The sequence below is a fragment of the Petaurus breviceps genome, unplaced genomic scaffold, assembly GCF_028583685.1.
Source record: "Petaurus breviceps papuanus isolate PSGF00001 unplaced genomic scaffold, PetGlider_PUasm1.0 38, whole genome shotgun sequence".
Lineage (NCBI taxonomy): Eukaryota > Metazoa > Chordata > Mammalia > Diprotodontia > Petauridae > Petaurus > Petaurus breviceps.
This window is the reverse complement of record NW_027186304.1, coordinates 54,177,618-54,190,470: the sequence shown is the minus strand read 5'-3', so window position 1 is coordinate 54,190,470 and position 12,853 is coordinate 54,177,618. Positions and strand designations below refer to the sequence as shown.

The 12,853-nt window shown below is 42.0% G+C and overlaps 1 protein-coding gene and 1 long non-coding RNA gene across 10 annotated transcripts in view; one reads left to right on the top strand and one right to left on the bottom strand.

Annotated features, from left to right (window-relative positions):
* Positions 1–12,853, bottom strand: part of SPIDR (scaffold protein involved in DNA repair) — a 593,302-nt gene that overhangs the window by 6,867 nt on the left and 573,582 nt on the right. For all 9 annotated transcript variants that reach the window (XM_069099903.1, XM_069099905.1, XM_069099904.1 and 6 more), the window contains 3 exons: positions 11,833–11,926; positions 7,753–7,867; positions 7,321–7,374 (listed from right to left, as the gene is read on the bottom strand). In XM_069099903.1, the coding sequence (XP_068956004.1) occupies positions 7,321–7,374; positions 7,753–7,867; positions 11,833–11,926 (263 nt within the window). The remainder of the gene's footprint in view (positions 1–7,320; positions 7,375–7,752; positions 7,868–11,832; positions 11,927–12,853) is intronic.
* The window catches only part of LOC138170518 (uncharacterized), a 53,200-nt gene that overhangs the window by 14,793 nt on the left and 25,554 nt on the right, over positions 1–12,853 (top strand). Inside the window, exon 2 of the long non-coding RNA XR_011170646.1 lies at positions 2,370–2,537. This is a non-coding gene — a long non-coding RNA (uncharacterized lncRNA). The remainder of the gene's footprint in view (positions 1–2,369; positions 2,538–12,853) is intronic.

Below are 12,853 nucleotides of genomic sequence, written 5' to 3'. Positions count from 1 at the left end.
TCTTTATCTCAATCCACTGGAGAAGGAAATGGCAAACCACTGCAGTATATTTGCCAAGAAACTCCCATGGACAGTATGGTCCACAGGATCATGAGAAGTTGGACACGACTGAACAACAAAGTCAATATGCAGCCTGCCAAGATCTATTTCTATTTGAGTTTGATACCAATGGCCTAGAGACAGGATGCTGGATGGGGAATCAAGAAGACCTGAGTTCAAGTTCTGTCTCTAACATTTACTAAACTAACCACAGACCATGGGCAAGTTACTTAACCTATCAGCCTTAGATCCCTCAGCTATAAAATGAAGACAATACTAGTACACACCTCACAGATTTGTGGTGAGGGTAAAATCAGATGACATATGAAAACTACTTTATAAGCCTTAAAGCTCGGTATTTATGTTAGCTATTTTTATAATTGAAGAACTAGAACCTGAGGCCCAGTTCTGCTGCCTTTAGTTAGTTGTGTGACTTTGGGTAAGTTAATTCCTTCCTCTGGGTCTCAGTTTCTGCATTTATAAAGTGTGGAAATTGGACTGTATGATACCTTAGGTTGCAGTCAACTCTATGATTCAATCTCTCCATCTGATGAATGGGGATATGAATATTTGCTCTATAAGGATGCGTTTTGCTACAATAATAATAGCTAACATTTATGTAGCACTTTACTATGTCCAGGCACTTAGCATAGTGCCTTACAATTATCATCTCAATTGTTCCTCGCAACAACCCGGGAATGGAAGTACTTTTACTCCCCATTTTTACAGATGGGGAAACAGAGGCAAACAGAGGTGAAGTGTCTTGCCCAGGGTGGCGCAGCTAGCAGTCAGTATCTGAGGCTAAATGTGAACTCAGGTCTTCCTGACTCCAGGCCTAGTGTTCTATCCACTGGGTCACCAGCTGCTTTACAAAATAGGTGTGGTTTTGAAAAGCTGCTCACCAGTCAAATAATAAACAACTACATTGTAAACCTAGGGTGATTCTTTCTGTAAAGGTCATTATAATCTGATCTTTACTTATTTTGATCATTTGGATGTTCACAAGCCTGATTAGTTCTCCATAAAACAGGGCACACCTGAACTCACCTCAGAGTAGTCAGTGAGCACTGAATGGGCTAAAAGTAAACCTCAGAGACAGAAGCTTTATAAACATGTGGTTATTGACAATCACATCTCATCTGAGGCAAAAAAAAAAAAATCCAAAACAAACCAAAAACTGAGAAGCTCTGAGTTTGACAGTAGGCAATGGGGGAAAGTAAGGGGTATTCACAAAGCCTTCAAGGGAGGGATAAAGGCACTCCAGCTTATACACATTTCCAATTTTTAAAGAAGGTGCCGAGTTCACTGGTATCATCACAGGATCAAAGTTTTTTGGGGTTTTTTTGCTTTTTGGAGGGCAATTGGGGTTAAGTGATTTGCCCAAAGTCACACGGCTAGTAAGTGTGTCAAGTGTCTGAGGCTGGATTTGAACTCAGGTCCTCCTGACTCCAGGGCCGGTGCTCTATTCACTACTCCACCTAGCCACCCCAGGATCAAAGTTTTAAAACCTGAAGAGAGCTGAGAGGTCATTTAGTACAATTCCTTTATTTATGTTAGTGATAAGGAACCCTAGGCCCAGGGGAATCCCATGCTCAGCGGAGGCCCTATAAGTGCACAGAGAGTATGACCTGGAGAGTCAGGAAAACCCAAGTTCAAACCCAGCCTCAGACACTTAATAGCTATGTGACCCTGAGCAAGCACTTACCCTCTGTCATCTCATCTGTAAAATGGGGATAATAATAGCACATACCTCCCAATGTTGTTGTAAGTATCAAATGAGATGATGATTTAAAAATGCTTAGCATAGTTCCTGGTACATAGTGAGTGCCATATGAATGGTAGCTATTATGATGTTTATTGAACAAGGAAATGGCAAACCAGTATCTTAGCCAAAAAAAACCCTCATGGTCAGTACTGGTGTGCTGTGGTCTATGGGGTCACAAAGAGTCGCATACAGCTGAACAACAGAATTATTACTGCCCGAGGTCACACAGATAAGGGCATAGCTGAGATTTGAACTTGGTTCTTCAGACTCCTAATCCAATGTTGTTTCAACTGTACTGCAGCTGCTTCTAGTAATACTCTGGAGAGTAGAGAGTAGAGGAAATTGTGAGATGATGTGCGTATGTGAAAAAACATGAAACACTTTGCAAACAGAGATTATTATGCCGGCTGCCCTTATAGTAACAGACAGATGCTGGACAAGTGCATTCTGCAATCCTCTGTCAGACACCATAGGATGGATGACATCAGACATTTGCTGCAGATTTTCTGAGTCACAAATAGAAAAAAGGGTCTAAGAGGAAACCTTATTATTATTGTTTTTTTAGGTGAAGACAGCACACACGGCTTCATTTAGAAATGTCAAGTTTGGCAGGTGACCATTCACGGTGAATGGGAGCTATGGTTTGTGAGAGATAAGTGGTTTCTGCTGGGGTGATCGTTTATTTCCTTTCTGATGCTGCACATGACATGACCAACAGACGGCAACCTCCCAGGTATTCTTCAGATAAACACATGGCTACACGTGTAGGAAATGTGCATTGGGCAAACATGGCCCAGCAGGCTTGTCCTTCCATTTCGCCTTGTCACTAAAAGCCAAGGAAGTAGTAAAGTCTTCATTCTCTAATACCATAGCTGAGCACTGACACGTCCGATATCTAGCCCATTCAAAGGCTCTGGAGTCAACGACTCAGATACAAGATAGTAAAAGGCACAAAACTTAACACTCATGACCCATTAACCAAACACAAACACACATCGCAGGGAGGGTTGTTGTGTTGGTTACAGGAACTACTAACTTGTTTTAAAGATTTTGGGGGATATGGACTCTTTATGGACAAAATCTATAGGATATTATATCCAGCCTCCAAAACAAGAGGATGACATTACTACACTGGCCAGCCTTGATGCTATCAGCAGCTCTGGCAGTAGACAGAAGTAGACCTTACCTGCACTCTACACACCGTGGGGAGCCCAGGAAACGTAAGGGCCCTCCTTTTTAACAACTTTAAATTTTGTCACTAATAAATGTCAGATTGTAAATGGATGTCCCTGATCCTGGATCAGAATATATTGCACTCCTAGGCAAGATTCACATGGCTGTTGCTTTTGTTTCTGTTTCAGAAAATTTTAGGAAATCTGAGATTACAGAAAATTAGAAATTCAATTCAATCAATTCAATAGGCATTTATCAACTACAACTTGCAAGGAGCTGTGCTGGGCAGCAGAGATATAAAAATGAACAGAGATATAAAAATTAAACTACATATAATCTAGTATAAAATATTTGGAAGGAGTGACAGTGCCATTGTTGGGAAGGAACAAGGTGGATGGGAAAAAGAATTACTGCCAGTGAGTCCTTTTATCCTCTGGGTCTCAGCCCAAGATGGAGAACATATAAGAAAGAGAGAGAGGGGCAGCCTTTGTATCAAAGTCTCTATATATAGATTTCTGAAGGAACTGATGTTCCTACCTGGTTCTATCTTTATCCATTTATCCAGGGGATTAGAGACCTTGAGCCTCTTGCTCCTCACATTTCCTTACAGGGGATATATTCCTGAGAACCTAACTCACCCTCCTTAATACCTATCCTTCTTCCTTTTAAGCTAGAGCCAATCCATCTTGCACGGCTAACCCATCACTCTCCATCATTTTTCTCTTTTTCCTTTGTAAATGGCCCCTAATTTCCTACTTAACATCTCTTGTTCAGAATATATATATATATATATATAAAACCAAACCCTAAAACATGGAAACTCTTAAAACAAAAGAAAATGTTCACATTCTCTATGTTCTGACATAGCATGACATGTAACAACATATCTGACATGTAACAACCTCAGAACAGATTATATTTTAATTTCTATACTATGCAGTCAACTGATGTTTTCGGAGTCCCCACTGCCAAATCATCCCATACACCCAGCAGCCAATGAACCATTCATCAAGTAAGTACTTGATCTATGCATCCAACATTAGAATGGGAAAGAAGTCCCTGTGTGCAAAGTCCAAGACTAAGCATTGTAGCTAGCACTAAGTACCCAGGGGAGCACTTAGCAAGTGTCCTGTTTATGAGGATGATGATGATTCTGCCTGTCCTTTAGTTTGTTCAAAGTAATAACTCAAAGCTGTAAAACATTTAACAGATTAGATAAAAGGCAAATGTAAGACATAAAATATTGCTTCATCCATAAGTATTCTCAGTTCTGGTCACTAGGAGGTTCCTAAGGAACAGGATGACTGTATCTAAATTGAGGATAGTGGGTCAAATGAAGCTGTTACTATAGAAATACTGAGAAACTACTGGAAGCAGTCATTTTAGAGGGAAAGGGAAGCCTTGGAAAATGGCAGACAACTGAACTGAAGGCAGAGAGAGATTCTGCAATGGGGTTATCTCTGAACATCGCCGAAGAGACTCTCCATTGGCCAATGCATCCTAGCATTCTGGCAGCTAATTAAAAGAAGTACCTGAGACCCACAACCTATAATTATATTATAGAATTACATATATAGAATTAAGTATAGAATATAAAAACATATTTATTTGATATATAAAGTCCTCACATGTTCTGCCTTCCCCCAGAGCTGTATATAATGTTTACAAATATTTTGTCAGGGTCCTGGTGGAATATGGAAACTAAGCCTGGGGGAGGGGGAAGGGTGTTTTTAATCAGGCAAAAAGCAATTATGAAGCACCTACTATGTGCAAAGTACTATGCCAGGCACTGGGGGGTACAAAATCAGTAGTTCCTTCCCCCAAGGAGCTTAAACTATTCTTGGGGGAGAGACAACATGTACACACATAAAAACAACTCAGAGTAGAACAATGGAAAGAATCCTTATTCTGGAGCCAGAGGTCTTAGGTTCAAATCCTGCTTCTGTGACTACTTGTATGACCTCAGGCAACTTACTTAGCTTTCCTAGATCCTCCTAGGGCAGTTGGGTGGTGAAGTGGATAGAGTGCCTGACCTGGAGTCAGAAATACTCATCTTCCTGAGTTCAAATCTGGCCTAGGCAAGTCATGTAACCCTGTTTGACTCAGTTTTCTTTGCCAAGAAAACCCCAAATGGGGGTCACCAAGAATCTGACAGGGACTGAAAACAACTGAACAACAATGAAAGGTCTTCCTAGGGCTCCTCACCTGTAAACTGAGGGGAGCTGGCATCTGGGGTCCCTTCCTGATGGGATCCCTGGCTTGATGATCACATGATCCTGTAAAGTCTAACAACAGCATTCCTCACAGGGCAGGGCTAGCTCTCCTAGCTCATTAGGGATGCTAATGTTTCACGAGGAAACCACTGTCTCTGGACTATAAGTGATACTCAGAGAAGAGGTGACAGCCCTTAGACCTGAATGTGGCCCACAAGTTCAGCCCGAACCAGATTAAAATATGGTTCCTTCCTATCGAATTTTAATGTGTTGATAGGTTCATTTTTAAAAAAGAAATCTACAAACAGGTATGGTTTTCTAAGTCAATATGTGGCTTGCAGGAGTCCTAAAGGTTTAGTGGTCCCCATTTCTATTTTAGTTTGAAACCACTTACAGTCATTAGCACTAGTAGGGACTTAACTACTAGCTGACTGACTGATTGATTTACTCTATGAGATGCATTTGACAATACAGTTATCTCTCCCACATCTTGACTTTCCTGATTTCAGTTTTGATATATCATTGGTCAGCATAGGAAATTATACAGTAATTTTGGAGGAGTTTTGAGGAAGCTATAGACAGCATGTGAAGGCCAGCAGACGACACAAAAAAGTTTAGAAACTCAGAAATTCATAAAATATATATTTTAGCATAATATCAATATATTTTATCTTTTAGTGCCAGGTGTGAAATGAGAGCCACAAAGTTTTATGAGGATTTTCCTGATCAAGGCAGGGTGCTATGCCTCTAACCTCCTCAAGGTGGAAGGGATATCTGTATTCACTAGAGTATTCTGAGTAGAGATAATAGCAAGTTTACCTGCCACCTGTATGCTGCAATATCCATCTATCATAAAACACCTTACAAAATCATGGAATTGGCAGGGAATCTTCAAGGCCCTATCTGGATGACCTTGTTAGCATGGGATGGCCAGTTAGCATTGAGAGAGACAGCACTTTAAGGTTTACACAGCACTTTACAGGGGTTATTTCACTGGATCCTCAGAATGACCCTGTGAGGTGGGTGCTATGTTTATTCCAATTTTACAGATGAAAAAAGGCAGATGCAGGTTAAGTGACTTGGCCAAGTATAATACAGCTAAGGAAGTGTCTAAGGCAGGATTTCAGCGGTTCCTGAATCCAAGTCTAGCACTCTGTCCACTGTCTCACCTAGTTTAGACATGTATTTCAAGATTTATATGTATGTTGTTGCCTTTTCCAGTCATGTCTGACTCTTTGTGATACCATTTAGGGTTTTCTTGGCAAAGATACCAGAATGGTTTGCCATTTGCTTCTGAAGCTCATTTTATAGATGAAGAAACTGAGGCAAACAGGGTTAAGTGAACTGTCCGGGATCACATACCGTGTTTCCCCAATAATTAAGACACTGTCTTATTATTCTTTTGGACAGAAAAACATCAGAGGGCTTATTTTCAGGGGAGGGCTTATTTTAATGAACATTGACAGCAATTTTAATAAACAGGTAAATGTGAACAAAAAAATGTACCAGCAAGCAAATCACTGGGGAAGAACAGGATGACGCGCTCACTGCTGCAGCTCGGAGCGCGGCATGCGTTTCACCCGGGGGGGGATGGTGCATACAGAGGGTACCGTAATGTAGCGTGTAGCGCAGGGGATCACCTTCACTACAGTAGCAATCTCAATAGGGCTTATTTTCGGGGGAGGGCTTATTTTAGAGGAATCTTACACAGTAAGGGGAGGGCTTATTTTCGGGATAGGTCTTATTATCGGGGAAACACGGTAGCTATTAAGTTTCTGAGGCTAGATTTGAACTCTAACACTAAGCCCACACATAGCTGCCCCATGTGTGTAAGTATACAGTTCTCCAAAGAGTACAAGGTACCATTAAAACCCTTAGTTATCTATTTCTATAAAATCATCTTGGGAGCCACGGGCTTTTTTTTTTTGCTTACTTCGCTCCATGTTCGAATTCAATTCTAAGTTATTTAGCATATACATAATCTTGGGGGGGGCAGGGCTGTTACTAACACTGCATAAGGAGAACAGCCTTCCAGCTGTTGTTCTTTTGGGGGGAGGGGGCCTTCCTGGGGCTTGCATATGTTCTAGAAAGCAAATCAGTTTGCCTTGGATGCTAATTACTTGTACTTACCCCATCTTCACTGGAGGAAAACATCAGGAGTGAAGAAATACTCCTTTGCAACAGCTGCAGGAAAAGAGAAAACAGGAGAGTGTGTTAAAATCCCATGAACATGAGCACTTGTGTTAAAAATAGTCATGTTTTGAAAATTAATATGTTAAGTCTAGAACCTTGTGTCCTGTCTTTTATATCATGGTTTAGACTTCTGCAACTAGCAGGATCTCCTCATGGTCTTTATTTAAGTCACATAAACTGTAGGACAGAAAACCCTCCCCTGGGCCACAGTCACTTTTCTCAATGAAGTTTCCGGAGGGTCTGAATCAATACCATCAGCAAAACCACCCCCTCATTTACTGCTGGGGAGCATCTCCATCTCCCCTGTGCTGTGGTGCAAGTGAGAGGTAAACACGCTTCTTCTCTCTCATTAGTTTAATTCATTCATACCTTTACTTTCACGTTAGCCCGTGGTCTAGAAGGACAGGCCAGAACCACTTCTAGGTGCATTCTGAGAAGTGGAGACGTGACAGTGAGGGAGCATCGGTCACACTGAAAGGATCCTCTGGCATTTAAAAACCGAGCAGCAACAACAAGAAGAGAGTCAGATGTGTGAGAAATAGATACACTTGTATATAAGCATTAATGTTTGTTAAGTCACTCCATCTTCTACTTGGGTTGAGGGAGTAACATCTGCTATGTTAAAAGAGTACAAAACATTTAAAAGCTAGACATGTGATTTCATTCATATAGGAAACACCTGGTGCACATCTGCAATTTATGGTCTTAGGGAGTTGCCTGGGGGCTATCACAAGGTTAGTGCCTTGCCCAGGGCCCCACAGGCAGGTGTCAGAAGCGGGATGTGGAGGTCCTAAGTGCTCACACAGTCTGCCACCTCCACACCTCCATGAAAGGCCATCCTTCTGCTGCTTCCTAATTGATTTGCCATTATACTCCCCTCAGCAGCTATTCCAAACCCTCTCCTGTCCTCTTCCACACTGGCTTTCTCTCACTTCTCAGCAGAAGACTCTACCTCAAACTTTATTGGAAAAAAAATCGTCCATCCCTCTTCTCCCCTACTCTCCATCACAAGACCTCTTGACATTATCCCCAGTTCTCTCCCGCTTTTACCCAAAGGCTTCCCATTGTATCTGCACGCTGGATCCCGTCTTCCCCAGCAGATCTTGACAATCATCTCTTCTAATCCTGGTCTTCAATCTAATATAAGAATAATCTACTGGCTCATTCTGTTGTCTCCCAACATCCTTAAAAAAAAACAACAGTCACTTGACCAGCCCATCCCCTCAAGCCATTGTCCTCCATCTCTCTTCCTTCTCACAGACAAATTCTCAGAAACAGCTGTTTGTCTTCAATGCCTCCACCTCCTCACTTCTGTACACCTTGCACTCTGGCTGGTGACTTCAGCACTCAAATGAAATGGTTCCCTCCAAAGTCATCAGTGATCTCTGAATGGCCAGATCTGATGGTGTCTTCTTCTTGACCTCTTCGCAGACTTAGATACTACCATCCCCTACTCCTCTGGGATACACTCACCACTCTCTCTTCTTTGCTACAGCTTCATCTATATCCTGTTCTCTAACTTTGGGTGTAGCCCAAAGCTCTGTCCCAGGCCTTTTCTTTTTATCATCTCATCAATTATCATTTGATCAACTGGTTTTTTTTTTCCATGATGATTCCTAGACACCCAATCTTATCCCCTTTCTTGAGCTTCATATCACCAACTGCCCACTGGATATTTCAAATTGGATATCCAGAAGCATGTCACACTTAATATGCACAAATAACTCATTATCCACCCCCCCCACTCCTTTTCCAAACTTCCCTGTTTTAACTGGGGTACCACTATCCTTCTGGTCATACAGATTTGCAACTTTGGAGTCCTCACTTATCCCTCACCTTGTATTTGCAATTGTTTGTCAAGTCTTGTTTATTCTACCTCCACAACAACTCTCCTATCTATGTCCCTTTCTATTCATTCACATGACCAGCATCTATGTCGAGGCCCTTGTCACCTCTCAGGGAAGAGAAGGGAAAGGAAGAGAATAAAGTACCAACTATGTGCCAGGGATTGTACTGAGTTTTTTTTTTTTAAATAAATATCTTATTTGATCCTCACAACAGCCCTGAAAGGTAGGTGTTATTATTATAGCCATTTTACAATTGGGGAGACTGAGGCAAACAGTGGTTAAGGGTCTGAACTATTGAAGCTCCTTCCTAACTGTTTTCTTGGCCTCCTCTCTCAACACTCCAAAGTTCTCGAGGTGATTTTCGTAAAGCACAGGTTTTACACAAGGTGGGGGAAAGGACACACACAGTCAGTAAACTTCAATGACTTCCTGTTGCTTCTAGCATCAAACATGAACTCCTGGGTTTGGCATTTTAAGCTTTTCAGCACCTGGCTCCTGTCCTCTCCAGCTTTATACTGTAACAGTCTTCCTCATGTTCTCTTTGGTCTAGTAAGACAAGCCTTCTTTGCTCTTTCTCACATGCAGCCTTCATTTCCCGGCTCTACGTCTTTGCCCAAGCTGTTCCCCATATCTGGAACGTGCCCCCTCAGAATCCCTCATTTCCTTCAAACACTGGCTCCAATATAGGCCCTGGGGTACAGAAATTCATCTTGCCCCACTAGAAAGTCAGAGGGGAAATGGGGGAGGATATAAGAGAGAGCAGATTGGGGAAGGGGTATTCAGTAGGATCACTATTTTGGGGTGGGGGTAGGGGAAAGATGGGGAGAAGATTTGTAACTCAAAATCTTGTGGAAATGAATGTTGAAAACTGAAAATAAGCAAATTAAACCAAAGATTGGCTCCAATTCCACCTCCTACCTGAGACTTCTCCTGATCCCTCCAGCTCCTCATGGCTTATATGAGAGGCTGTGTGAGAAGGCCTGGGTCCCACTTCTTCAGATCCCACTTCTGACACCCAGGAAGTGTGACCTTGGGCAAGTCACTTTAGGCATCACTAACATCATAGATTGCAGTATGATCAATGATCTGCATTGGCAGAGGACATTTCTTCCTCCAGAGTTCCTTCTACCAATGAAATCACAGGTCTGGTCCCAAACTCCACAAATTTTGTAGATATTTATCTTGTATACCCTTCCCTATGTATGTGTTATCTCCTATGGAATGAGTTCCTTGTGGGCAGAGACTAATTTCATTTTTGTATTTGTATCTCTAGTTCGGGCACACAGCAGGCATTTAATAGGTGCTTGTTGGCTGACTGATTTCTGACTATCTACCAGGACACCCTGTCATCCCCTTAGTGTTGGTTAATGGTTACAGTTATTGTATTTTATCTCTGAAACGCCAAGAAGGAAGTTCCTGCTTCTAAATGAAAGTCACTAACCCAGTTTACTGAAAGGAGCTGTTTTATGTTTCCCAAGGGCCAAAAGGCAATGACTGTGCTTTTCTTGAGTGTGTGTGTGATGTTTTTCCCATTAGAAGTCCCTGCCTACTACTATTTAGCCATTTGGCTCCTATGTTAACTCTCTTACATTCCCCCAGCTGGAAGGGATCACTCTCAGCACCCTTCCCCCACTCCTTCCTCTGGGAAGCACTCACCACATTCTCATCTGCATTGTAGTTATTTGTCTCCAGGGCAGTTATACCTGCCAGCTGGAGTATAAGCTCCTTGAGGGCAGGGGCTGTATCAGTCTTTATATCCTTGTGTCCCCAGAGCTCAGCATACAGCAGGTGCTTAATAAATGTTGGTGATGAGGACATCCAAAGAGGAGGCAAGAGAATTGATTGGGAAAAGCAGTGAACTTGAAACTAGCCATGAGAGCCCCAGATTAACAGTTGTTTGTGTAGTTTAAGCAGACTAGGAATTTCTGTGACTAGTAGTTGTTTTGTTTTTTAAATCTGTTTATTGGACACTTCAGTAGAAAAAGGGCTGTGGTTGCTGGTCACATGGTATGTACGCACTCATTTACAAGCACGTTCTTAATAGCAAATACCAATGTCAGATGACTTTTGCTCAGTCTTTTTTTTTTCCCCTAAGGGAAAAGCCTGGATTTTTTTTTTCTTCCCTAAAGGACAAATTGTACAGCCATCAGGATTTCTCACTCGCTCTTTCTGGCCTCAATTTTCCTTTATCCTCTTGGCTGATTATAAATGACTGGTATTTAGGACAAAAACATCCCAATTTCTCCTCCCCCATATTTCAGGTAGGAGGAGCCCTCAGATACAGCAGTATCCCCTTGCTGCTGAGACAGAACCTAAGACATATCAGAGCTTTTTCCAGGGGCTCCTGGGGGCTCAGTTATTTCTCAGGCTTTGCTCCACTTCAGGCTATGCCTGACTTTTAGGTATCTCCTGATAATCACATGGAAATCTGCTTGGGCTTTTGGGGAATCAGATCCTTCAGGCAGGATGGAGCCAGCCCTTGGCAGTTAGAGGGATGGACAACAGGAGCTACATTAGCCTTTCAGTTTCCTTTTGGACTTCTTTCCTGCCTCACTTAATGCCTTAGAGAGGGGCTTGAAAGGACAGTAACACTGATTCTTACCCGCTTTCTGGGTCCTGCTGCAGTCTCCCATTGCCACATCTGTTACACACAGGCCAGGAAAAAGCAGTGTTCTCATCCACGCCAACCACAATGCCTATACTCAATAAAAAAGACAAGCAATTGACAAGCCTTGACTAAATGCCAAGTATGTATCAGGCCCTACAGCTACAGAGACAAAAATGAAATGATCTCTGCTCTCAAAAAGTTAATTCTATTTGGAGAGATGGCATGTACACATACAAAAAAAAAAGGTAATTTTTAGGGGGTGGAACCTGCAGTGTGTTGGGAGTCAGCTCGAATTATGCTTTTAGTGTAAACATTTATACCTCAGAAATTGGGAAATGTTACAAATATAACCTTGGTTTATTTATTTTTTGCTGATCATCTAGACTTAAGAAAGCAATGGAGAAAATGTTAATAATGTAGGTTAAACTGAAAAAAGTGTGCCCTGAATACAGGTTTTTTTTTTTTTTTTTTGCCTTTTGGAGGGCCACTGGGGTTAAGTAACTTGCCCAAGGTTACTCGGCTAGTATTTTTGTGTGGCTGTTAAGTGTCTGAGGCCGAACGGAACTCAGGTCCTCCTGATTCCAGGGCCAGTGCTTTACTCACTTCGCCACCTAGCTGCCCCTTTGGTGTCATTCTTAAGTCCTCATACCTCCCCTCCCCCATATCTAATCAATTGCCAGATCTACTCATTGCTGCCCCTATTTCACAGATATCTCCTTTTCTTGACTCACACAGCAGTTCCTTTAATTTAGATCTGGATAGCTCTCTCCTGTACTATTTCAATTACTTCCCGAGTTGTCACCCTGCCCCAAGTCTCTCCCTATTCCAATCTGTCCTTCACAAAGCCAGCAAAGTGATTTCTCTAAAGCATAAGTCTGACCATGTTACCCCCCTACTCCATAAATCCCCAGTAAATCCCAATTAGTTTCCGTGTCAAATATAAACTCCTGTGTTTAACATTTTAAAGCCCTTCACAATCTGATTCTATCCTACCTTTTTGACCTTCTCACATATT